Below are 27897 nucleotides of genomic sequence, written 5' to 3'. Positions count from 1 at the left end.
CTTCTACACTACAGGTAAATTGCTGTCATATGAGTCAAATATACCTCTGTACCACAGTTGTACCTAGTTACAAGAAACAACAGAGATTGATTTTTTTTTGTACCCTTTTGCAGAATTTCATCCCACCTCAGTTTCCAGTAACACAATGAGACTGCACTATGTCCCAGTATCTGAGTGTGTACCATACAGTATGTTGTCATGGTCCAAAAAGTTAGTCACGGGCACATATCTGTAAGAACTGCTACTTGTCAGAAATTAAAATTTATTTCACTCCATCATCGATTTTTAAAGCCATACTTGACACAGATGAGCACTAATATTTTTAGGAGGGTGAGCATCTCTGTTGCATAAGCTCAGCGCTACCAGCTTATTTCCTTCATGTGCATTGTTGAAAAGAACCATGGAAATGAAAATGGATAAGCAGAATAATAAAGAGATGCATATTTAAAGTTGTAGCTGCAATTTTGCTTAATATGTATCTCATGTACAATAACTCTAAGCTCCAGCCAGAAAAGCCTTTTGAATAATTCTCCAATAGTTGCAAGGAAGGTCAACTTTGCTGTATGATTCAGCCCACGTCAGGTTGAATAATCAACTCTTTGATACAATACTGTACATGGCCGCTTCCAAGTCTTTTCATATCTTATGAATGTTGCATAAACTGTTTGTACATTTTCCTCTTCTTTTCTCAATATTCTCCGCTCTCCTTGTCTCGGAGCAGCACATCTACCTTGGTAAACAAACATGCCTCTAATCCAGCTAAGAATGTTCTCCTCACCACAGGACGTCCATCTCTGTGAGCCCAACAGGCCTCTTTTAAGATCTGGCAAGACCATTTCTCTCTGTCTTGCATCTTTAGGGGACTTGCTGGGGTCACAAGCTTGTCAAGAGAGGAATTTCAAACTTGATGCCAAAACTCTGGTCAACAAACCTAAAAGGGGCCAGGTGTGTTTATGTCTGAGTTGCTGCCAGATGCGTAGATACAGTGTTAAATTCTGGCATTTGAAGCAAACCCTTTCGGTGCACTGTAGTGAGCGGGAGTAAAGCTATTCCTGCTTGCCATACTTTTTACACTGTATTAATAATAAATGGAGGAGTACATTACCATACTGTATATAATGTATTGCATATTTAGACTTGGACAGGGCACCATGGGGACATAAAGGAGAGGTGTGGGTAATTTTGCATACATATTTGTGTGTCCACCTGCATGCACATGTATGTACGTCAGTTTAATGCTAGTGTCAGTGTGTGTCTGTCATGGCTGAGTGCTTTTACAGGCTGAAGCGTCCCAGTGGACTGAGGCGTGTTTGATTAATTTATCTGACAGATATGAGGAGCTCAAGGACCATACCTCTCTCCCCTCCTGCCTCTCAAACACTGACACACACAGACAGGCACAGCCCTGCTGGGACCACATGGTATTGGTGTCTGGAGTCTGGCGTCTGAGTTGTGCGTAGTAAAACTCACACACTCTGGCGTCCATAATATTCCTAGCATACCTTAGTCTCTCTGCTCTAACTGTTTTGTGTTAACGAAGGTCAACTGACACTTGCGTTATGCATCCATCTTCCCTCTCCTGACGGAGCATTGGTGCTATGAGCTGATTTATAGGGAATAGAAAGTCATAGTCCGTCTGGTGTGGCCAGCAAACCTCACATATGGCGAACAATCTGAGAGAAACCTCATCTCCTATTACTCACTGACAGCAGACCTTTCATAGAGCAGAGGCTGAAAGTTAACAAAAAGAACGTCCTGTGTTTGCTTGATGGATATTTGGGGAATGACACAGCAAAAAATAACCTTGGTATTTGGAGATTTATAAAGAGACAATACTGCGCTGACACACGTCACTAAGGAGAAAGAGAGCATACAGCTCAGACACAGTAAAATTGGCAGGCGCATGTGTTTTCAAATCTGCAAATTCTTGTCAAAGACTCAACATGTTGGTTCTCAACTATTTACATAAACGCAAGAGTTACAAGCCTTTAAATGGTAGTTTGGTATTCTATTTTCAATGATGTATCTACAAATGGATTACACATAAGTCCTCTAAAAAATTTCAAATCTACTTATATGTATTACAAATATATTTACATAAAACATTTACGAAAATCAATATCAAGTCAATCATTAAATCATTCCCTCCTCTAAGGAGATCATGTTTTCGGTGCTGTTGGTTGTCTGTCAGCAGGATTACAGAAAAAGTACTGGCCTGATTTTCATGAAACTTGGTGGAAGGGTATAGCATGGGGCGAGATATTACCCATTACATTTTGGAGCGAATCCTAATCACGGGGATACACAAATTATTTTTCACTTTCAGTAACACTGCAAGAAACACTTGACAAATTAAAAAGGTAAAACCAACATTAGTCAGGCCACCACAAGCCTCCAGAACAGCTTCCATGCTACTTGCCACGTCTGTGGAACTCTATTGGACGGATGAACCCAATTCCTTCATTTATTTATATACAACCTTTATTTTATCAGGTCATCTCATTGATATCAAGATTATTAAGAACGTTGCAAGAGAGACCTGAGTACTGCAGATAGAGAGAAACACAAACATAGCCACACATAACAAAAGGACATATAGCATCCATCAGAGAAAGTCACAGACATCACTAAATACATTTGAAGATCAACATGTATTATCATTTCAGTGTTTCCCCTACCATTGTTGTACATGACCCCCCACCCCCCCCCCGAAAGCTATTTATTTATAGCTGAGAACTTAACGTCTTATTTGCTGCTGGTTAGAAAATTCTAACTAAATTATGCCAGAGAAATAGGCAATGAGTGAAAAGTGTGCCAACCAACCCTGATCTCCCCTAACACAGGGACGCTGACAAAAGGTTAGTCTATATAATGACATCATACTAAATGGCAATATTTTGTTTTTTTTGTGTTAATTTTAATCATTCAGTGAGCCCTGGTGCATGGAAGAATCTGCATTAGATTGTAGGTTAATTATAACACTGGTAAATTGAATATGTTGTGCATAGACCAACCCGGTCGGAATTTAAACCATACAACAAAACATAATAGCCACCACAAACAAAATATGAAATGTGAAAACAAATGCTAGTGCAATTTAATGACCAAATGTGACTCTGAAAACACAAGTGTACTTCAGCGATTCAGACAGACTCATTGAAAGACATTTATGTTAAGCTCAACTCTATTCACCCGAACATTAACGATCAGTGTGAAAGCACTGACTGAACAGAGGTGAAGGAAAGTGCCTGTCAATGAAGTGCCCATTCGTAAAGTTATGCCCCACCAACTTGTTATTTATAGAGTAGGACAGTCTTATCTCCTTCTGTCTCTTCTCCTTGCACACTCCACCGGGACTCCTCTGCAAGTGAAAGCTTTACTGAATTATTGATGAGGTGTTTTAAATAAGTCATCAGGAAATGGCTGGGTTTTAACCCATTGTCTGACAGCACGGTAGAGCTGGTTAAGTGACAAATGGGAACAGGACAAGACTCCATTAGGAAAAATAACAGTTTTGACTCATTAGCATGGCGTGCTGTGACGGCAGGCAAGGGCGGGGTCAGATTATCAGTCAGCTGACCTTTTTAGTCAATACTGTGGGTGCATGTGTGTGACCCATGAACTGGAGTAGATTTTTTTCCAAGACACCCTCATTGTTTTACAGCCTTCAACCTTCTACTGTAAGTGCGTTTTAACAGCGGATAACAAAAGTGCTCGAGTCTTAGGGTTTTTTTTGTTACTGAGACTTGTTTTGAAGTCTTTTAGAAAGATAAAACCTTTTCATCGTGTAAGAATACTGACTACAGTGAGAGCTGTCATTCACAGTACAAAACCCATAGCTGCGTAGCTGACATCTAGTTGGAATTACACATACTGAGATTAGAGAAGTACCGTGAACATATTTTCAAAGATCATGATAAAAATGTCAGTTTCTGCCTAATGTGTGATCTCTTAGTTGATACCATCCAGAGAAAGAGGGTTCCACATTTCCATTTCATGACTGAAGACTGACTGCTGCACAAATCAAAATTTAACAAAATGTGGTACAACATTGTGTCCTCACGGTGCTGCAGTATTTTCAAAATTATCCCAATTAGCACAAGAAGCATGCTATATTGTTTCTTTGATTTTCCATGTACAGTACGTACAGTGTCTCAGGCGCATCCCACTCAGTTCTGATAAAACGTGAGAAAATAAATGATGCATATCACCACTGCTGCCCTCATTCTTACATTTAATCGTAATAATTAGTCTTTTAGCTGACACTTTCAGCCAAAGCGACTTACAATTGCTATGTATATCAGAGGTCGCACGCCTCTGAAGCGGGTAGGGGTTAAGGTTCTACTCAGGGACACAATGGTGGATGTCTGGCAATGGGAATTAAACCCAGGTCTCTCACACTAAAGACAGGCATCTTATCCACTGCTCCATCACCCCATTTAATTAGCACTGATTTGAAAAATGGGAAGTAAGTACAATTACAGTTTGAAATTAAATTACATTACTGTATTTGTTGTTGACTAATGGAGTGAATCATTTCTGGAGTGGGTAAATGAAGTTCAGTAAAAGTATGTTTTCAATGCTCAGTAAGTACTCCGTCATACATTGAAGGTCTATTCACAAGCATACTTGGATGGCCTCTGAGAAAAAACTCAATTACTGCCTGACAGGTATGATGACAGTTTTGCAGCAGTTGCCTTAGAGTCCAGTGACTCCTGGCTGTTTCTTGTCAATGTATAATTTCGCATATCAACTAGGGAGAAGCCGTTTATGAGCCGTTTATGATGCTGATAGCTGACAATGTCATCAACAACACAAGCCGAAGACATATCTCAGTGCCCCAGTGAATATGTTTATCCCAAAATGTCAAAGAAAATTCAGAATTTTTGAATCTTCTCTTCATTCAAATACCACAGATCACCACCCCAATCTAAATTCAAATCATGGCATTTCCCTGTGTGGATAGTTCTTCCCAACTCTCAGGTCAGGCTCAGTGACTTATAATTGAGAGCAGCAGGTTAAATAATGACTGTCACCGTTGCATACATGGTTAACCATCACTGCTCTTTCAAGTGTCAGATTAAATTTTCCACACACTGATAAACTTGATTTTTGAGACCTGTTTGACATATCCATTCATTGTCTGTCGTCATATGTCTTGACGTGCACTGGTGCAGATTCCCAGCCCAGGTGCAGAACACTACAGTTTGCCTGATGGGAACACCATGTGAAGCAAAAGCCATTGCTCTTGTGATGGGTGTCCTACAATTGCTTTTTCATTAAGAAAGTATGTAAGAATGTAGTATTGTGAAATATTAAGTGAGTGACTATAAATTAATTACAACTATTTAGGGTACCACTCTTCTTGATGCAAACTGCAGCTACATAACAGCTCCAAAGATGGTTTTCTTTATGACCAAGATTTATTTAACAATATTCCTGTCCTCAGCTTTGGTTGACTACTGGAAATTGGCTAGAAAACCTTGGCCAGAAGAAGTATGTGGAGAGTAATACATTTATCATGAAGCACAAGTGGGAATCTGTTCTTGTCCTTGGGTGTGAAAGCACTTTCAAAAAACCAAACTTTGCTTAATTAGAGCCCAATCCTATGAAAGCTGATCATGGTCTAATTGTGTTTGAAAGACTGTGAGCCTCACTTGGCCGAGGTTTCTCAGCTCCTCTTGAGTCTTTTGTTGAGTAGAATTCAATTATCTTATTTAGCATGGCAACCCTTTGAAGAAGAATTTCACTAGAGCGCAGCCATATACACACCATGGGCCACCATAAACAAACACAGCTATCTCCCTCGCAAAGGATTTTCCAAGGATGTGCTGTGAACAACATTAATTACTGCAAAAAAATCCCTGTCATTATCTTCTGCCATTGTCCTACATGCAATACTGTACATGCTTTGTTATCAGGTCTATTTGTAGCTGCTGTTTATCCAGTGGTGTGCGTAGCTCATACAAAGTGCAATACCAACACATAAGTTAATAGATAATAAAAGAATTTTAAAGAATTGTTTATTGTGACATAGCATCCTGTTGGTAATGGACAGTTTTTTGGTGACTAGGGAAGCTAATTAAAGAAAGTGTGCGATATTCACTCACAGGAAATAACTGGCATTGGCATGGATCACAAATCCCCAACAACAGCAACGTTCAAATACAGGAGGCGGCAGTATCTGTCCCATATGTGTTTAACCATCATAATCTGAGGTACATTATGAAATAGCTTAGGTCTGTGAGGTATCGCCACCCTTCTTCTGGCTTTTGCATGCAACACCAGAGCCACAAAAGATATGCATGCCTTCGTAATGTCATTGGAGTTATTGCTGGTGTAATTCTTGACCTGCCACAACTTTACAGGCTAACAACTAAACACTTTGGTAATAGAGATTAACATAAATAAAGCAATTACATGCACATTTCTTCACTGTGTTGACCATTAGGGTCAAGACAGCAACTACAGTGAACACACATGGAAGTAATGATAAAACATTGCCAAAAATGTGAATCACCAGCTTAAATCCTTACCTTTTCTGTGTGTACGACACTTCAACTAGTGAACTAAAATATCTCCACTAAAGATGCCACGTGTAAAAAGAATTCTGGACCATATGGTTAATAAAAAAAAGGGGCTAGAGGACAATGTGCTTCTCTGTATTGTTGTCTTGTAAAGTTGCTTTTCAGATGTGGATATGGCACCTTTAAGCACAATGAGGAATAATTTTGTTACACACTAATTAAATCCTATTTAGCACAAGCAAGCTGCATGGGCAATAGCTAAATACAGTTTGAATGTAGGTGTGATAAGTGGTTAACAGACACAAATTCCTCATTAATATTTCTCCCTATGCAAATAATATATCATGTTACCATCATCAACAAGTTGTTCATCATTAGGGTGAACTAAATGTTTATACTTAATATAAATTTTGACTCAAATAATATTTTAAAAAATACGATTACTGACCCTCCTTACACTTGCCTACCTTATCCAGCTTAGTTGGTTTTGTATTTAAGGTGCATTTCCAACAGCATTCAGAGTTATTTTTATTCATGTGCACAATAAATGTGAGAGGGAAATGAAAAGAGAGGGAAAAAAAGTTCATTTTTTGTCATTTGTCATCCAAAACATATCCTGCTGTTCACACGGCTGAGCAGATGTTGTCTGAGGAGCAGACTATGAATGCGTCCAGTCTCTCAATTCTGGACCAAAACCCTGAGAACCTTAGTCCGCAGCCACCTGCATCTCATCAATGCCAACCAAACATGAAAAAAAGAGTGAAAAAAAAAGTGAAGGATAAAGAAAAGCATCTCTCAAGCTATGTGTTACCAGAAGCAGCTGGGAGCTATCAGGCAGCTTTGGTGATGTACTGTGGCCCTCTAGTGGTCACAAGTGGTTCATTGCACTCCTCTCATAGTGTTTACTATGATTATCTCAAAACTCTGACACAAATCAGAATCATATAGCTTTTTTATGTTAAACAAAGTCTATGAAATCAGTTATTTGAGGATATCTGACAAGTGTGGTAGTCACCTACCAGACAGGCTGCGAGGGCGGGCCTCAGCGAGATCTGAGATGGCTCCAGTGGTCACAGTCTTCTTCATCCGGGAGCCAGAGGAAGCAGCTCCCAGTGCTGGCTTTGTCAAGGCATCATCACTGCTGGCTCTTTTCAACTACAAACACATCTGCTGTTAGTATGAACAATAAAGGTCTAATAATGTTCTGCAGTCATTTAATCAATTTGATCTCTCATATATAAATGTATCACCTTTTTAGTTTGTGGTAGATTGTAACATGCTCGTGACTCACCCTGCTGAGGCGCTGGTCTGAGGCAAGCATGTTGGAAGATCTGGAGGTCTTCATGGCTGTGGAGGTGGTGGCGGAGGAAGAGGGGGCCGAGGAGGGCTGCTTGGCCTGGAGTCCCGGCTTGGGCAGCCCCACCTTGGTGGCGCCCGCTTTCATCATGGCTGCGTGTCAGCTAACTACACCTGAGAGAAGTTCAGAGAAAAGAGGAAATCATTGAATAACAGACTTTACAATGTTTAGCTCTCCTAAAGAAAAAAATCTATTATAGGCATTAATGTGGCTGTGTATACACTGCAGTACAGCAGATAAGCAGGTTTTTCCAAAACAAATGCTCAGTATTGTCTCATTGAAAGTTGTTCTCTTTAACCACTATGCCACAATGTGTACAGCCCCAGAGGCACTAGTAAGCACTGCTGAAAGATGAACACACTTTGAAAAACAAACAAGTCTCTGAGAACAATAAGACGAGTGACACTGTGTGAAACTGTCTTTTGACTTTTGACAGCTGCAGCGAAAGACAGGAAAGACAAAAAGGCCGGAAGCAAACCTGGGTCTCGCAAGCAAGGACCCAGCCCTAATGGCACGAGCTATCGGGCGCCACATAAATAAACATAACTTTATTTTTAGCCTCACTCACATGTAGCCAACTACAATCAATCCACTGATTAAAACTAAATAAAAATATTAAAACAACAATTACAAATGATCAATTTTGGCCTACAGCTGTAGTTTCTGCGTCTTTCCTTTGCGGGGCAGTATAGATCTAAATCTTAAGAAAATTACCCCTAATGCAAAAGAAAGTGTAAAACAAAAATCTAACACTGCAATTTAAAAAAAAAACATTTTTAGCAAGATACTAACTTTGTCAAGCACCACAGCTGCATAAAACTTAAGGAAGCACAGAATAACAGGCCGTACTTTTGCTTCACGTTAATATGAAAACTATACTGCATTGACCCTGCCCAGTGGCATTTTGTGGCTATTCCAAAATATACAGGCCAAGAGTTGTCTCTGAGGGCAGTTAAGGTTATTACAGTAGCAACACCATTGAACTACTTCCTGCAAGAGGGAGGACAGAGAACAAAATCTCTTATCTGATTTGTTCAACCCAGCAGCACTGACCAACACACAGCACTATCTCCACAGATCTAGTAGGAGACATGCAGCCGGCTGCCGCCACAACTGTCCCCTGTAAGGAATATGGTTATAAAGCACTACAATGACGGCTTAATTTTTCCAGCTCCAACAGGATGTGGTCACACAGACTGTGAAAGATGTGTATTTTATGTCCAGATGGAAATGCACTCATCTGGGCAAAGAGCAGCTGTAGGAAACGGAAAGAGGTAGGAGTACACTTAACCAAGGAAAGTGTGTACTGGTAAAGAGCTCTGTAGTTCCCACAGGACTGGCTGAGTCATTGATCAGGGTTTGGGTAACCTGATCGTCTGCCTCTGAGAAGCTCAGTGCTATTAATGTGGATACCCTGTAGCCTCTGCAAGAACGAACCAGCAAAACCCTCCAGGGCTATCAAGGAGGAGTTTTTCCTCTCTGCTCTAAATTATACTTTCATTTGCTGGAATGACTGAAATGTTGCATGTCTTCAGACAACAGTTCTGAGCAGGACATGTGAAGCTGCTGTAAAAATCTGTAGTAACCAACAGTCCTATGAATAACACTATGATGGGTAATGGAAGAAGTGTGGGCAATAATCACAAGACAATACAGGTGATAACCCTATCAGTAAAATGTTCCCACCACAGAACTACCAGGACATTTTACATTGCTATTTTATTAGTCTGTGTTTGTGGGTGCTTAGAGACTTTCCTGATGAAGAACACACTGTATGCACTTTGTTATTCCCCCATATGAGAGCATGTGTCTCACTGCTGGCCCATCAGATGATACTAAGATCTCTCTAGGCAAGATCCTGTGACTAACTCCTGCCTTGTAGACTAACACCTCAGCTGCGATGGCTCACCTCCCTTTAGATCCGTTTACAAGGCTACAGCACCACTCATTTCCATAAACACATTTGACCTGGTTCCCAGCCTGCTCTGATCTCTGCGTAGCCTAAATGAGGAAGTAAGGCAAAATTGAGGATGTCCCCCTTTGAGGTTATATTATTTTCTTTTTTGACATAGGAGAGAACTAAGCAACAACCAACTATGTTGTGGAATAAATTAAAATCTGGCAATAGAGAAATGGTAATGTAATGTTTAAAAACACAAGCCTTTACAATTGCAAAACTCTGGTAAAGCAAAAGTCTTTACAGTTAAAATCTAATCCACTTTGTTTTCACCTTCTTTGGACCACTGCAGAACTCCGCAATATCTGCAAACATGACCTCTCCATATTCCTCTGCAGAGATATGATTCCCAGGAGCCAGAACTCTGTCCCACTTTACAACGACCTAGATAGGAACCCAAATTTCTTTGAGAGACAGACAGCTGGTTGTATTTTAAAACTTGAACTTTCTGTCTTAACTCTTGGCTAAGAGTTAAGACAGAAAGTTGGGCATCTCACTGTAAAAGCAAACGGGCTAACAAAGATAACAGACATTTACTGACTTTTACTATGCTACAGATTGCACGGTCTGACAAAACAAACATGTGGGATGATGACATCGTGGCTTAAAGAAGGCTGGTAAAAAGCTAAATATGGAATTTGCTTTAAAAAAAATACCAAATTAGAAAACCAAATATAATTGGTAGTCACCACAGCCATAAGTAATGGGTTGTCATCTACTTTAATTACATTGCTTCCAAAAACAGGAAGATGAATGTAAAGGCTGAATATGGGACAGAGTGGTGAAGGAGTTGTTCAAGTTGTTTCTGACGGTTGCTGTTAAACTGGACTGCTGAAAGGAGATAAGGAGAAAGCACTGGGAGTCAAAACCAACTGTTATCGGTTTGGTCCTGGATTATACAATCTCTCCCACACCATCTGATCTGATACGAGCTTGAGGGGAGGAGACAATGTGCTTTCATCTCATACATAATGTAAAACATACATAATGTAAATAGCTGACCACAAGACATTACATTTTACACCACTGCTTCTTAAATTTCAGAATGTAATTTGACTTTCTCCACAGCTCAATCCCCTATAGTCTGCTCATTAATTTAGGTATCGTATATACATTAAGAAACAACCACATTAAAAACATATTGTTATTTATGTGTTCTCTCTAAGCGTACACGTACATAGTTCCAGTATTTAGAAAACAAGTTGTTTATATTTTTCCACAGATTCGCATGTATATTCATTTTAAGGTGCAACCGGCAGCATAAAGGAACAGATATAGCTACAGAGGAAATACCCTCTCGCATGTACACATTCATTGCACAAATATGTAACTTGGCAGACTCAGCCTGCCACAACCACAAATCGCCTCGGATCACGTATGGAAATTCTAACCAGACCTGACCATTCTCTGACCTTACATGCAGGCTGCCCTCGGCCAATGCAGGACGGGTGTGTGCTACACTTGAAATTTTCAGATTATGTGTTTGAGTTGAATATTGAGCAGACACAAATGTTATGCATCCTCCCGTCACCAGGAACTATCAGTGCATAAGAACGAACATCCTGTCACTGGCATTTACACATACCTTTAAAAAAAGAAACACTGATCAGATGGGGAAAGTGCATTCCTGCAAAGAAGTGGCTGTAAAGCTAGCTGATGCTAAGCTACAACCTATATTTTTATTCTATCCACAGAGAATAACACTAAAAAGATTGAAGCACTGCAACACATAACAAACCATAACCAAACAAGACTCAAAAGTTTTGTTTAATTATTTTTTTTACCATCATACCATGGGCATTAAAATGCCTGCTTTTCTACAGATTCATGCTGACCTACGCTATAAATACCAGAAGCAACAATGTGCATGATTCACCTAATAAGCATGTCTTATGCTCATGACTGCATTTGAAAAAAAACAAAAAAAAGGATCTAAAGATGGTAGGCTGAAAGTGTGTCTGTCTGTGTGTCAACACATCCTCTCGTGTGGTCTTTCATAAACCTAAATAGAACACACTACATGCATCACATAAGCTTAAATACAGCAACCACTGGCTAGCCATTGTTAGAAATCCTTGTATAAATACTACTCCTGCATAGAGTCCTTCACAGGTTGGTCTAAGCCTAAGTAAAGTTTCAGTGGTAAACAGAAATCTGAGAAACCTGGCAGATGAATCAGCATGCAGATGTCCGCAGTCACTCTCTCCCTAACTTATTATATGACTTCAGTTTTCCCTATTTCAAACTTTCCTATTCAAATCCGACAGTTGCCAATTACATCTTCAGTCCAAAATAAACTCCATCATCCCTACAAAGCTGTAAAACAATGACTGAGGATAAAAGAACATATTCATCTGAGAGTTCAAGGTAGTGTGTAATCAGAAAAAGGGTGATGGCAGATTAGTGTCAGAGAAAATGCTAAAGAAAAAAAAAACAGAGGTGCGTTTCACTCACGTGTCTGGTGCTGGTTGCTGTTCTAGCGCCTGCCCTCTGCCAGAGTGCCCTAAAGCATAGCTGACCAAAATATTCGTCCTTTGCTTTGAGTCTGAGGGTGAAAAGTAAGGGTCAAGAGCAACGGCTGTCTGCCTCAACACAGCAGCCAGGATGAGGAAGTACTGCAGGCTGCCAACCGCTGTGCTGTGTGTGCCATTGCCTCTTTCACTCTCTCTCATGCAAAGAGGAAGAGAGGGACAGTCTCAGCCATGGCCATGTTTTTCTCCTCTCACAGATTTTCCAGACTTTTTCTTAACTCGTGAAGAACGGAGAGCAAGAAAGGGAGAATGAACCAGGAGGAGGGGGAGGAACTGATCTCCAACATGTGGCAGTGAGACTTGTGGGCCACACACAGTATGAATAAGGGTAATGATTTTTATTATGATCACACAACCTAAACCGCGGATGTTTGAAATGCAGGTGTCTGCACTTTGGTCCCGGGGCAGTGGCTTGCTGTTTGATTTAACCTGGGACAATGTGTGTTTGTGGCTGAGACACTGTTCCATTGTATCCTTAAATTAAAAACCAGTAGCTGTGTAAAACAAGCAATTCTCTACTTCTGTAAAATTTCTGTGCACTATGTCTGACTAAAGTCTGACTAGTTGAAGTATAAAAATAAATCTGATTTATGACATTGTTATGAGTTCTTCATTTCCAAAGTGAACGTAGGCTGTCAGCATAAACAGCAGCTACAAATACTGACAAAGCCCGTCTTTGTCTCAGAAACACTTCTTAATGTGAGGGTGGGTCAATTGTGGATGGGTCTGCATTTTGTGCCTTACCATACTGGTCTAATTTGGATCCCACAACGTACGGCATGCCAAGGCCGTAGAGCATGTGGGTAGAGAACGTACTGCACTCTGGTCCGGGATGAAACAGGCTTCAGTTTGTGGCAAGTGGTAAACTGAGGAACTTGGTCTGACCACACCCCTACACTACCACAGAACTGCTTTTTCAAAGGGCGCTGCAAAGGGTTGAGAAACAGTTCATGGTACTCTTTTAGGCACCACATGCTGTTTCACACCCTTCTGCAGACACAGATTTCAAGTGTGATTTGACGCATGCTGCATTCTTCCTACAACAGATTTTGTAATGTTGACGCTACCTTATTGATTGCAGCCTTGTTAAATGCTGTCATAACATTATACCGTTCCTGTCATTGTTCACTGCCAGTGGTCACATATGCCTGGTGTGGCAAGTGTGGATTACTCCATGACCACAGAAAATACTTGTTTCTAATGTTTACAAGGTGTCTGTTGAAAGTATATTAATTCCAGTTTAGTTTTTTTCATAGGATGACAAAGAAAAGCCATGTGTAGAGATATAGAAGACAAATGTGACTTTGTTTCCTTTTCCAGTCTACCCTTTATGATGGCAACAATATTTTTAGAATATTGACAAGTCAATGTTCCAAATCACACAAGGAAGCGAGATAATCCAAAAAATAATGCATCAAGAAAATAACAAAATCATAGCCAGCCAGCTGCCCCGACCAACCTGTAGGTTAAAAAGTATTTTCCATATTATACAAATAATAACAGAAACAAAGATATCCCAATATAGAACATGGACTCTGAATTGAAGAACCACTTCATGTCCACCTCACTTACACACAAGCACCAGTCATTACCAACATACTGACCATTTCTCAGCCTACCATGTACTTGCATATGAGGACATTCCATACTGCCAAAATTCTTTGCATAAAGTGAACCCTGTAGAAAGGGTACATTAGGAAACAGCAGACCTCTGGAGTGCTAACCAGGCCAAACATTAATAAATAATGATGGAACATAAAGCCATGTGGCTGGATGTTCACTAGGCGAGGTAGCTCTCATGGGATAACTGTCATTGTGTGATACAAGAGGCTGAATGGACAGACCACAGAACACCACACTTCTCAGACAAAACCGTCAGCAGGCACGTTGAAGGTCCTTAGCACCGCCTGCTTTTCATTCTCTTCCTTTTTCCTCTCGCCGTCTGCAGGAAAGAGCACTGAGTCAGACTCACCACATAGACACAACACTGTCACACGGGATGTGAAATCAAATGCAAAATGAGTAAAGGTGGTGATTCTGCTGAGTGCGTAGCTTAAAATAATGCCTTTTTCATGATCATTAAAAGTCGAGCCTACTCTCATTAGACCACCCAAAAACTGACAGCTGTACAGAATTCACTTAAATTGTAAAGCTCCTGTACGATTACACATTCAATGAGAGAAAGTTAGATCATGTACTACTGACTGTATGTGACTGAACATGAGGTCAGTTCCAAACATCTTTGAGGATCCAGTGGTATTGATGTTTTGGCTCCAGTCGATACTATTTGTACATGTGGTATGTGGCACTGGTCTGTGCTATGTGGTGTCATAAAAAAATAACCATACAATTAAATATGAACCATTTTTTTTTATGTAAAGCCACAGTGAACAGTGAACTAAAACCTCCTGGCTGTGAATGGGTCCCCATTTTCAAGAGGTCAAAATTATCTGAAACAATACAAAAAGATTCAATAAAGTGGTTTTTCCATTTACAGTATTAACTTTTTTAATGTAGAAAATTCAAATCACCCACATGCACAAGGATTATGTTGTGCAACGAGCATTCAAATTTCTGTACCAGTATAGGGAGCAGATAACGTTAGTGAGAGAATGAAAAGTAACCTGTCATTTCACATACTAAAATAAACAACATGAAGATAAACTGGCCAAGCAAGAGTTAAAAAAATAAAAGCCCGCTGTTCTATTTTTTCCTGATATTGTTATGTCTGAGGGTGAGTGTTTCTCGCCACCTTGACGCTCTGCAACAAGAGGATTTAAAGATGTAATGATACGAGAACACAAATTAATTAGTTATTTTGATCTTTGAAATGCTTATATAACTATGAAGAAATGAAACAGTTGGATACCAACTATCAAAAGACTGAAAATTAACTCCTTACAACCACAAGCAGATATTATCTTTCGGTTGCTTCCGTTGGTGTGATATTGATATGTGGCTACTGCTGCTACTGATATCACATTACCGTAACAGCAGCTGAACATCTGACCAACATATGCACTGGAGCATGTGAGTCCAGACTCAGAACACATTACTGTTACTATATAAACTTATAACGTACTGTATTAATCCATTTTACTTTAATATCAGTCTTATTTGAGACAATAATATTGCAGTATTATGCAAAATGTGTGCCTACATGCATGCACTAATGTATTAATTGTTCCTGACCACGTATGCAGCCTTGAAGCATCTGTACAACACCTGGGTCTAGGGAAGCGGTGTGCTAAAAGTCATTATCTCAGCTAAAGTGAAACAGGAAGAGTGTGGGATTAGAGTGTATCCCATGCTGTGAGGCGGTCTCTGTTCTCCCTCTGGGTTTCCCCTTTAGTCTGTAGGGATCTGAAACTAATACGCATTAGGGCGCAAACCTCCTTACCAAAAGCAGCATAGGGGGAAGCTACAGCCTAGTTTTGCACAAAACAATTCAGAACGCAGCAAATGTGTGACATTTTCAGTCAGTAGCTATTTGTGAGATCTGAACATGAGCAAAGCCGAGATGCCACTAGCATGCTTACAGCTGCACAAATATTATCAGACTTTAAATGTTTCAGTTTGCAACCCTGTAAATGGAGAACCCTGAACCTACAGCTAGGAGGCAACAGTTCACAAGTGGTATGTGTTGTGTTTGAGGGTAGTGACTATTGCTCCAACTGCCTTTGTGTGGTGACGCTGGTGTGAATTACTGCTAGAAAGAGTGAAACAAGAAGCCTATCAAGCCTTCTAGTATGGTTGTGTAATTTCTCAACCAAAAGCTAGAAAAACTGCTTCTCAGCATCTGAATATGAAATAGCCTTAAGATGAGAGCTTCTGCTTAAATCAGCACATTTTACTACAAGGAGAGATGAGAAGAAAGCAGAGTTAGTGAGGAAAGTGCTAATTTGATGATTTCCTTTGATCTGGACTTAGATCAATAGGTTGTTTGGCTGACTTTGAGTCTACAGCAGGGGTTCAAAAACTTTCAAAATAATAAGTGCATACTGTGGATCCTGGCTCATTAACTGTGATACTTCATACCCAATTCCCCATTTACACGTCTGACGCAATATTCACACTTTAGAACTTTTTCATGATAGTTTGCATGAGTTATGCAGTTTTCTTCCCAAAGTGTACTTAAAGTTAACTTCCTCAATTTACAAACTAGTATACAAATCAATATTAAAGAATATATTTTTTAAAATATGGATCATATAGTGTTTGTAGATATATACAGTAGTGTAGAATAACTGATTTGATTTTCGATTTTTTTCATTATTGATTATTCTGCAGATTAATATATAAAATGCCAGATAATAATGAAAAATTGCCCTTCACATTTCCCCACATCCCAAGTTGATTTCTTCAAATGTCTTCTTTTCTAAATCCAATTTACTATCATGTATGACAAAGAAAAGCACAAAATCAATCTGAAACCAGCAAATGTTTGGCATTTTTGCTTAAAATTGATTAAAACGACTATTCAATTCTCACAATAGTTTTGCATATTTTGCAGACATCTCCTACAAGGGTAACTTATGAACTTAATGGACACAGACAAAATGACACAAACTTAATTTAATTAAAGCATCCACGTCCTGATCCGTTTGGCCTCAGCCAAACAAGGGATTACTGGTGTGTTGAACTGCGCCACCTCGCAGCACTTACAGCCATCCATTATGTACATTATAACTGCTCTGTCCTAGCTTCACCAAGCGCACAGTAGTAGGAGCTGAGATTGTTACAGTCTTCATGCATATTTCATCTGCTTCGTTTTTTGTTTCATCTTTCTCAGAGCCGGGCTCCCCCGAGGGCCGAGCTTCCTGCTCTGATGGTGTCAAAGTTCTTGTCTGATAAACAGTCAGTCAGAGCCATGCTGTAGAAAAGTCAGCTGCTTTCCTGTCTGCCTGGCTGGCTACATGTACGGCGTGTGGGCGGATTCCTTCGAAACACTAGTATAGCATCTATGAGAACTGCGAGGGAATAAAAAGAGAACCACTAAACAGAGCTCAGTAATTGTCTGCAATGGAACATCCCAGTATTTGTGCCACTGAGTACAATTACTGTCCCACCCAAAAGAAGTGATTCCTGCTCTGTGTCTTTTGAGTTTGCAACAGTACACACACTTGGCATGAGAGCTATTTGATGTGCACCGTGGGTGTGTTCAATGTAACCTGCATGAAGAGAGACCAAAAAGATATTACAATGGGTCAGACATGTTTCAGTTGCCAAGCAAATATTTTAAGAACACTCCCTCACGCACGTTTAAGCGTCACGCTTGTAAACTCGCTTGTCCTGTTCACCTGAATGGGACTCTACAATATAAAATCATCTGTCTTATTCCAGACTTGGACATCACACATCTGCAAGACACTCTTCTTGCTCTCAGGCTACAGTGAAGGCAAAAGAAGCCTGACATTCATATCTCCGGTTTACCCCAGAAGTGGTACAGATGACCCATTTACAGAAACACTAGCATTCCTTGGAGCCAGTGAATTTGACTGTGATGCTTGTCAAGTATGCGGCCTGTTTCCTGAACTTTTCTGAACTAAAAACAGAGCCAGAGGAAAAAGATGCTTGGAGTTGCCTTCCTTCACAGCTAATGTACACACCTCTCAGACAGAAAACATTGCTGTGCAAGTGTAGTTTATTTTTCCTTTTTAGAAGAAAAAACTGGGGGAAGGTTAGCCTGGCAATGCTGTGGAGGCTGGGAGCCATCTGTGCATTTGCAAGGCAAAAGTAGTGAGTTGAAATATTAAGCAAAATAGCTGCTATGTGCTGACAGTGTACTGAGTAGCCTCGCATTCTCTCAGAAACGGGGGTGCTTCTACATATTCAACTGACTGAATGCCACGCCAGTACTCATTCCTGCCCCAATCGGTCCATCTCCTCTTATCTCCTCAATTAAAGCCTCCTCGACTGCAGTAAAGGACGTGCCAATCCAACTGTATTCAGACCAGACCTCGCCTCTTGGGGTCAGATAACAACTCTTTGAGTGCTTTTCCCTGCATATTTGTGAGCGAGAACTGACAGGGGCATACCAGGCAGAGAAATGTGTTTCTGACCAGAATTAGTATTTCCTAATATACTAACACTGAAGAGAGTGAGAGCTAATCCTGTTACAAACATTCACAGCAATAAAGGCTAGATAAACGGTTACATAGAGACCAAAAAAAAAAAAAGAGCGCTCTGACCTCAGAGCACAAAGCTTTAAGTCAGGCTACATTTATGCATAAGGCGCCTATTGTGAGATCAGGTCACTTTGGAGTCCTGTCTGGACAGTCATGTTGCTCAGGATTGATGAACTATACCCAGTCAGCCCCTCTTTTTGGTACCACATCTACAAACAACCAGGGTAGAGCATATGTGCACGTTCTCACTTTGAATCAATAAGCTCTTGGGCCTCATTTACATTTGATTCTTTAAAGAACCATTACAGCTCATTTCAAGAAGGCAACATGCATCTTAAGCAACACATTGCATTTGACTGTTAATTCCTAAGGGCTTTACCTGATAGTGTATGCCAGGAAAACTGTTGCTAGGTTGATCCCTTTATGAGTCTGCACACAGTCTATGCTCTTTGTGCTCATTGACCTGCACAGGCTTCTAAAACTGCTCTACTCTGATATAACCATCAGGAAATTTCCTATCCACTGTAGTCTTGAGTTTGTTTAGAGAGAAGTCATTTCCACCTCAAACAGCACTTTTGCAAATAAAGACTACTGACTTGCAGAATATTTTGGGCACGTCCGTGTTTGGCTACCTCTCTAACAATTGTCCCTCCACATTGATTGACGGATCTTCACAGGCTGACACTACACAGCAACTCATGAACTTGATGAACTCAGCACCAACAGGCCTAGCTGCAGCATCAGGTTCAGGAGGACCGCCAAGAGGTTCAAACTGGTACGGCTCAGCAAACTGTGATGTTCTAGCTCATTATGGTAATGAGGGGTGAGGTGTGTTCTGGTGAAGATAGGTACCCCACCTATGACTCCGTTAAAGTTAAAGTTTATTAAAGTGTAAAATCACCAGCTGTGTGGTCCCAATACACTTTACAGAAAACAGACACATAGAATTTGCAGAAAATGCTAACAACATATAAGAAACACACATTAAAAAACAACAATAAAATAGACAATTATAAAATACCCTAGCCCAAACTATAAGCCTTCTCACCAAATACAGAAAAAACATCCCTACCTAAAAGCTTTACTAAAAAGAAAAGTTTTTAGCCTACTCTTAAATATGGAAATGTTGGTTGCTTCCCGAACCCAGTCTGATTCCACAGCTGAGGTGCCTGATGGCTAAAGGCTCTGGCTCCTATTCTACATCTGGAGACCCTAGGCACTACAAGTAGCCCTGCATTTTGGGAACGCAGTGTTCTAGTGGGGCAGTATGGTGTAAGGAGTTCTTTCAAATAAGATGGTGCCTGACCATTAAGGGCTTTGAATGTAAGACGAAGTATTTTAAAATCAATTCTCAATTTTACCAGGAGCAAGTGCAAAGTTACTAAAACAGGGGTGATATGATCTCTCCTGCTGGTTCTTGTCAGTATGCGTGCAGCAGCATTTTGTATTAACTGGAGAGACTTAAGAGATTTTTTTGAGCAGCCTGAAAGCACGGAGTTACAGTAGTCAAGCCTTGAGGTAACAAATGCGTGAACAAGTTTCTCTGCATCATCTCGATGCAGAAGGTTTCTAATTTTCACAATATTGCGAAGGTGAAAATAGGCAGTCCTCGTAGTTTGCTTTATGTGTGAGTTGAAAGACAGGTCTTGATCAAAACCACCTCACGGTGGTGCTGGAGGCCAAGGCAATGCCATCCAAGGCAACTATGTCTGCAGACAATGTGTCTCTGAGGAGTTTGGGTCCAAGTACTACAACCTCAGTTTTTTCAGAGTTCAACATCAAGAAATTATAAGACATCCAGGTCTTCACATTCTTAATGCACATTTGAAGCCTAGCTAACTGGTTGGTTTCATCAGGTCTGATAGAAAGGTATAACGGAGTGTCATCAGCATAACAATGAAAGTTTATACTGTGGATATTACCTAGCCGAATCATATACAAGGTGAATAATATAGGTCCAAGGACTGAACCTTGTGGAACTCCATGGGTAACTCTGCTGTGCAGAGAAGACTTATTGTTTACATGTACAAACTGGGTGCAATCTGATAAGTAGGATTTAAACCAGCTTAAAGCAGTTCCTTTAATATCCGTGTGGATAAAGCTTCATGCTGACTCTTGGTGATAGTCATTTTCAACCTCTCTCTCAATCCCATACAACTCCAAATCCTCATCCTACAATGCCCATCCTGTCTCACATTGCATTTTTAAATAAACTGGCATTAACTAGCAGAACACAAGAGTGTACATACTCTTCAAAAGTAAGGATTTATACAGAACTAGGCTATGTGATGATTACAGCTTAAATGCCCAAGATTTATTTTTAATGTTTTCCATATTTAGGACCAGGCAAATTTAAATTGGCATACTGCAGGTTTGAAAAGTGTGAAAGTTATATGAGTCAATGCATCATCATTATGGCGGTATCTCCATCCATAGAGAGCGACTAGGGAGTGAAGTAAGCATCCGACCGACCATAGAGAGGTACATCACTGCAGCATCTGCCTTTCACCCTCCTTAACACAACTCTGGAGGTCGCTTCAAATGTTGTTACCCCTCCCCCACCCTGACACGTTACATACAAATATCAGATACAGCATGTGGATGAAAGACTCCAGCGCTGCTGCTACTAATTTTCTGCTCACAGTCCCTTAGCACGTAGTTAAGAAAAGTAAATCCAGGACACCAGCACTGGTAGGAGATATTCCTGAGTGTGTAGGACAGCAATGAGAGGATGCCTTTAGAACATCACACGTTTACATACATGTAGATCTTCCCATTGAGCAGAAAGGTCAAGTTGATCACCAGCTATTATTTTCTGTCTAACATAACAAGCCGTACCACCGCTGTACAACTGGACATGGGTGCTCCCCACATAACCCCTGGCTATAAATAGCAAGCCAATGACAGGAACTGCCTGGATAATGAGTTGAACAGAGGATGAGAGCAGACATTCACTGCTCCAGGCTCTACAAGGACATGCTAAGGATGAGGCCAGGCAAGAGAAACACAAAGTCATGAAATCAATAATAGACTCAAACACACAGACTGGAAACTTGGAAGTCCTATTAGTTGTTGTCAGATGTGTGTGTGTGTCATTTCCCTGGCTACAAACACACACTAGACATCAAAGACGCAGAAAAGACAGGAGCCTCTTCATCAGTAAATGTCAGTGGTTAAAAAAACTTGACATTGACACAACACCAGCCTCCCTTGGTGCTTTTTTGCACCTAGCACAGCCTGGCCTGAACACAGCCCAGAAGCCAAAGACAGATTTCCGTCTGGATCCCCTTCTTGGATGGTTAACCATGAGAAAAACAAAGGCTGTAATTACCTACAAACAACATTCACATTGACTGCCTCATAAATGACTGGTGCACTGCTCATATTTGAAGTCTCCTTTCTCCTGGCATAATCAAAAGGAACAGAAGAAAGTGAAAGCTGTCATTTGCTGCCCATTTGGTTTCTCCCTAAGGACCCATGCAAGGCTGGCCTCTTCTATAAACACATGACTTCTACATAAGCTCTGCAATTAAGGTATTTAACAACTGTACTTTATTTTCATTAACGAGATTCCCAATTATGCTGCACAGCAAGTCACAAATAAAACAGCAAAGGTTTAGAATTCACGCTTCACTATTTTAGACGGTGATCTGTTGCTTCTGAAGCACTTTGGTCATGGAGTTTACAAGCAAATGTTACGTGGCAAGAGCAGAGTTACACACAGGAGCTTAGTCAGGATACTGTGATATCGTGAAGCATTTAAGAAACTTTTAAAAGGCATTAACAACAGACTTTCATAAATAACAACACTAAACACAACAAGCTGCAGTTTGACTGGTTCACATGGCATTGATCTAATGAGGAACAAATGGCTGGCTGGTCGTGTGAGGAAAAAACGCTTACAGTGATTACAAAGGCAACTAGCCATTGGCAGCAAAACATGAAATTTACATAAAAAAACCACAGGACAACCTAAGCAGTACTGCTGATTTGGTAAATTCATTTGCAACTTGATCTGCCAGTACATACCCAGGTTTATGTCAGGAAGGAGCAGGTGCTAAACAGCGCATAATCACTGTATATACTATATATATACTTTACGCTTTAATTACCTGTTTAATGAAATGTATGGAGTTGATTGTTCTTATGTAGTTTGTATGACGCTTTGGCAATATTGTTGTTACACATTTATGCCAATAAAGCTAATCTGAATTGAATTATAAGATCTGAGAAGAAACCTTCAGTGGTTCTAGTCCTTGTAATATAATGATAAAGGCAAATATTTGTTGTCTGCACTTGTGTGCAGAGCTGTAGGTTTAGGACACTGATGTCATGTCCTCTGTATTTCTGGGAGAACTTGTTTTTTAGCAGCCTGAGGGGACTTTGCATTTTAAAATTAAAAACGTATAAATAAGAGGATATTCTATAAACTGAATCCAAGATTTTTATGACTCAACATGTTTCAATTTGACCACTTTTAGGCCAACTATATAATAACACAATTAATTCCCGTGCATTTCTCCTCTAGATACTGTATCTATTCATGGCAGTGAAGAAGGTTTTGAAGCAGCTCTGAGACCTTTGTGATGGGAAAAAGGATTTACACTAAAAAGACTTACTTAAACTTAACTTCAATAAAATATGTGCAATCCCAATAAAAAGTATTTTGTTGTCAGGGGAAACAATACACTATCAGACATCCCTTGGCAACGACAACAGAATCACTGTATTTGATTTATAACCATGGTGGAATAAGAATTAATAAAACTGATGTTTATAAAGCAGATCGGGAGTATTGATCAAGCAAGAATCCTGTTGAACTCACGACACAGCATGGTGCAACGTTAGCAATTAAACAGAAAAATTCAGGGTGAATATCTGAATCGATGTGAAATGTCAAATAACATCCAGTTAAACGCCCGTGTTTTTGGACTTTCTGTTGCCTAACATTAATCACACAGTCAATTAGCCTGAACACAACCTGTCCTTTGGCTGTTTTATGACAGACGTTCTCGTCTCAGGAGAGACACGTCTGCTTCAGAGTGACTTTAAAGGAGCAGCCACGTCTACTGTGGCTGCTAATGATGGTAACAAGCGAGCTGTCATCAAAGTCAGTTTGACGTTAGAGTCAGCTGGCCAAACCAACTGCTCCCGCGCGACTCTTCGTTAATGTCCACCGACAGAAAAGCGTTAACGGTAAAGTTTACACATGTTAACACAACAAATTGGTGAAAAGAAAAGGGAATGCTGTAGAGAGTCAGATATAAAGGAACATTAGCCGCTAGCTTCATCTCACCTGTTTCAGTATTGCGGCGGTGCTGCTGTTGTTTGATCAGGATGATGCTCCCTCACGCATGCACGCGAGTCATTTAAGTGTCGCCCGTGCCTGTGCTGGAGCCCGGTAGGTGGAGCGCTTGAAGCGAGTTTGGCGCAGTGCTCGGAGAGATGTCTGGGAGATGTAGTCGTTCTGTTGTGAGACGGGAACAAAAAAAAGAAAGGAACAAAATAAAAGAAATATACAATACCGTGCACATAGCTGTATTTCACAAATGTCCACTCTATGACTAGACAATGACTAGACAAGTAAATTAGATGTTTCTCTACATATGTAATATCAGAATCAGAAAATGCATTATTGCCAAGTAGTTTTTACAAGTACGAGGAATTTGCTTTGGAGATAAGGTGCTACACGTAGACAAACATACAGTTGACATAAACAAATGTAGACATATATAAATATGAAATAGATTGACAAAATATAAAATATAGTTGGGATTGTGCCTGGATGTACACACCGTTTCAAGGCAAAAAAATAAAATACAACCGAATCAAACATTCCAGAAAAAAAAAAAATTCCTACCTTTATGAAGTTCATAATAAGCTGTTTGTTGACAGCTTTTGGCAGTGTTGTAGCCTATTGGATTGAATGTCATTCCCTTTACTTAAATAGGGGGAATCAATCCCTCTCTGACATAGTTGTAACAAAAATGTATAAATCTAACCAGCACAAATGTAGAATGAATTAATGCAGGGATAAGAAGTGTTTCTGATATAAGATTTAATATTTTATTAAAACCATACTATTATTCATGATGATTGTTGTCTATTGACATGAGAGAGGTGGAAAAATGTCTCATGTATACAATTTAATAACACAAAGGCTACAGTCTCCAAAATGACCGTAAAGTTTAAACTAAAACATTGTGTAACCTTCTTTGAAAACTACAGCAGGGCTGCTGTAGAAGTCACATTGGCAGGTTGACTTTGTGCCGAATGTGCTGACACGTTTTTAAATAAATCGTATGTCAAGATGTTAAAAGCTTTTTTAAAGAAAAGCTTTAAAACACATACGTTTTCTCATGCTGCTGTTTATGTATGTAACTATATAAATACATGCTTTAACATCAGACATCAGCGCCATTACAAATGTGACGAATCTGCACCAGCTCGTCTTTGACTACATTTACCTAAAGGCGCTGTCATTGAGAAACATGGCTGCCTCCACGGGTGCTGCAAACGCTGCTGCCTCCGACTCACAAGGTCCAGCTTCGGCTAGTCCCAGCATGGACAGCCAAACGATTCAGTACAGTATGATTCTGGACCATCTCATCGGGGACAAGAGGCCCGTAAAGGACCTGAACCCCGCCGTTATGGGGGCTCTGCCAATGCCTCCTAAAAGCGACGAGCAGAAGATGATCGAGAGGGGAATGGAGAGCTGCGCCTTCAAGTCGGTTCTGGCCTGTGTGGGAGGTAAGCAATGTCACTAACAATATAATAATACAATCACAACTGCTCACTGTCTTTGTGTGTTTGTCTGCACCAGCTTTAGGTGACCGGCAGTTGCCTTTTTATAATGTTTTTTAAAGTAGGATACAGTTCTCTGGTATATGAGCTGCAAGTTCTCACTATACGTGGAAGGGGATTTGAAGAAGAAATTAGGACTGGTATTTTTGTGTGAGGTTTCCAAAAGTAGGGCTAAAATGATTAGTTGACTGACTTTGATATCGATTAAAGGCCAAGCAAAACATTTTCTAGCCCCAGCTTAATATTTATGAGGATTTGTCTCTTGTGTGATTCTTATTTTAAGGGAAGTATTGTTTCCTCCACAGTATGCATCTTTTTATTCCTCTAGTCTGTAAGTATTGTTGTGATTCATTGGGTAGACTCTCATGTTGGTGTTTTTGTTCTCCACAGGGTTTGTCCTCGGAGGAGCTTTTGGTGTCTTCACAGCCGGCATCGATACCAATGTTGGCTTCGACCCCAAAGACCCTCTGAGAACTCCAACAGCACGAGAAGTCCTCAAAGACATGGGCCAGAGGGGGATGTCATACGCCAAGAACTTTGCCATCGTGGGTGCCATGTTCTCCTGTACAGAGTGCATCATAGAATCAGTAGGTCACACCACTTCTCTTCGTTCTCTCTTCATTACGTGGGATGACATGCTGATGTTGGATATAACCGCACAGCTTCATAAACATGGCTGAAACTAATAACGTTAGCGTCATTGTGTGATTATGATTCTACACACCACTTGATTGTGTGACGAGATTAGGCAATAATGTAAACGCTTGTTGTACATGGGTTTAAACTCTAAAGTATCCTAATTAACAACTACAAACACTGCTACAAGGCTGGGTCATGTTAGGTGTGATGGGGAGTTTTTAAAGTTTTAAAGCATGATTTTAAAAACACCGCACCCAAAAGACCAAATATGTCATTTGTGGTAAAATTAGAGAGGCACTGGTAAATAAACCCACAGCATTTAATAAGTCAACGGGAACAATTTGGACAATTATGACAGCAAATGGCAAACACATAAACAGAGTCATCTTGGGTTGAAACGACTGTTGATAAATGGAAACTGATATGATTCGCCTTTGCTGCAGTGTTTCTAATTGTGATTACTTACTCGTTTTTCATGAATTGTTCGTGTGATTTTGTTTTGTTTTTTTGTGTGTGTTTCCAGACTGACAGACAGCAGTATTACATATGGTTGTATGTTGTAAAACTGCACAGGGACAATCTGACAAGGCTTCACGTGTATTTGGCTTCATAGCCTTGCTTCAACACATCTCTGATGGCACACGGGCAGAAATAATAAAGCAATAAGTACTGCAGGAAATGCTAATCCTCATAACTATTGTAATACAGTTCCTGTATTGAATGTTAGAGAGGTTTAGGAAATATCAAGGTAGTTGTGTCCTGCTGTCCTCCACAAAGTAGTGTGATAGCGCCCTCTGGTGCAAAATTGCTTGCTGTTTCATTTTTAAAGTGATGATGTGCATAAGCTATGTCCAATAAGTATGGTAGCTTGCAAAATGTTTTCACATCAGATATAGCAATAAGCTAACTTTTAATTATAATTGGAGACTTTCATTGTTTTCTGGTGTTTGTGCGTAACACAGAACCCATTTTTCATTTGCAGCACAGAGGCAAATCTGACTGGAAGAACGCAGTGTACAGTGGTTGTGTAACTGGAGGAGCCATTGGATTTCGTGGTAAGTAACCATAGTGTATTTACGTTTTAATTTAAAGGTAGTATATTTGCCTGGTCCTCACATGTATTCTTTTTCTGTTTTGTAGCTGGTCTCAAGGCTGGGGTGCTGGGATGTGGAGGCTTTGCTGCGTTTTCTGCTGCCATTGAATATTATTTGCGGTGAACCAAAGAGCAGCTCTATGGACAAGAACTTAATCGATACACATCTGGACGAGCCCTGTTCGAAATCCAACCCTGTGAATATTTACCTGCACATGGAGGATTGCTGCAAAACACAGACCTGATGTGTTTGGTGGAAGTGGCAGGTTTCTGTTTGTGTACAGTACAGTGGGCTGAAAAAGACATGTATGTATTTTCCAGTGGCTCGTTTGTTTTATCATATGAACAGTTTGAGCAAAGCAACCTCGTATGAAGAGAATCTGCAGAAACTGAGCGGGGTGGCTCTGCTTCTCTGTTGAAGGTATAATGATGAGATAAAAATGTTGAACACAAATCACTTTCACTCTGAGTCACGACCAACTTATCAGACTCGGATAAAAACTCTTCCTGTTGTTGGTATGATGATGTGTCAGAAACTAATCCACATCAGGTTTATTTATATTAAAGATGTTTCTTTTTGTTAACTTGTGCATTCAGGACTTTTTTTCTTGATTAAGCTTACAAGTGTCCATAACCACAAAACTGTATTTTGCCTTCTAATAAGTCTTCATTCTAGTTTGAATGTAAATGCGTCTCCTTTTATTCTTTAACTTGCATGCATTTCACAGAGTTTACAGAGAAAATATTCTTTGGCGTCTCCATTATGTGGAATTTACAGTACAATTCAGACAAAATCACAGTTTGAAATTATGTTTTAATATTTTTGGTTTTTAAGTGGTAAGTGCTGCTTATTAAGTCATC

The 27897-nt window shown here is 40.1% G+C and overlaps 2 protein-coding genes across 6 annotated transcripts in view; one reads left to right on the top strand and one right to left on the bottom strand.

Annotated features, from left to right (window-relative positions):
* The window catches only part of specc1 (sperm antigen with calponin homology and coiled-coil domains 1), a 99007-nt gene extending 75062 nt beyond the window's left edge, over positions 1-23945 (bottom strand). For 2 of the 5 annotated variants that reach the window (XM_046038902.1, XM_046038907.1), the window contains exons 1-3: positions 23797-23945; positions 7819-7997; positions 7547-7682 (exon numbers count right to left, since the gene is read on the bottom strand). In XM_046038902.1, coding sequence (XP_045894858.1) covers positions 7547-7682; positions 7819-7974 — 292 coding nt within the window. In that variant the 5' untranslated portion in view covers positions 7975-7997; positions 23797-23945. Of the gene's footprint in view, positions 1-7546; positions 7683-7818; positions 7998-10114; positions 10226-12295; positions 12467-23796 lie in introns of those variants that run through there. The other 3 variants (XM_046038903.1, XM_046038904.1, XM_046038905.1) reach the window with 3 other exon arrangements.
* A 995-nt stretch (positions 23946-24940) lies between these two features.
* timm22 (translocase of inner mitochondrial membrane 22 homolog (yeast)) lies at positions 24941-27620 on the top strand. Its single transcript, XM_046038909.1, has 4 exons — positions 24941-25250; positions 25695-25891; positions 26926-26998; positions 27084-27620. The coding sequence occupies exons 1-4, from the start codon at positions 24992-24994 to the stop codon at positions 27158-27160; spliced, it is 606 nt and encodes a 201-aa protein (XP_045894865.1). The 5' UTR covers positions 24941-24991; the 3' UTR covers positions 27161-27620.
* The last annotated feature ends 277 nt before the right edge of the window (positions 27621-27897 follow it).

This window comes from Micropterus dolomieu, linkage group LG23 (genome assembly GCF_021292245.1).
Source record: "Micropterus dolomieu isolate WLL.071019.BEF.003 ecotype Adirondacks linkage group LG23, ASM2129224v1, whole genome shotgun sequence".
Lineage (NCBI taxonomy): Eukaryota > Metazoa > Chordata > Actinopteri > Centrarchiformes > Centrarchidae > Micropterus > Micropterus dolomieu.
The sequence above is the reverse complement of the archived record's forward strand: the minus strand, read 5'-3'. Positions and strand labels throughout refer to the sequence as shown.

Bases quoted from the DNA above. Each gene is read 5' to 3' on its own strand.
- timm22 (XM_046038909.1), top strand. From the start codon at position 24,992: ATGGCTGCCTCCACGGGTGCTGCAAACGCTGCTGCCTCCGACTCACAA. The intron at 25,251-25,694 runs GTAAGCAATGTC...TGTTCTCCACAG, and splicing joins GGTTCTGGCCTGTGTGGGAG to GGTTTGTCCTCGGAGGAGCT. The intron at 25,892-26,925 runs GTAGGTCACACC...TTTCATTTGCAG, and splicing joins CAGAGTGCATCATAGAATCA to CACAGAGGCAAATCTGACTG.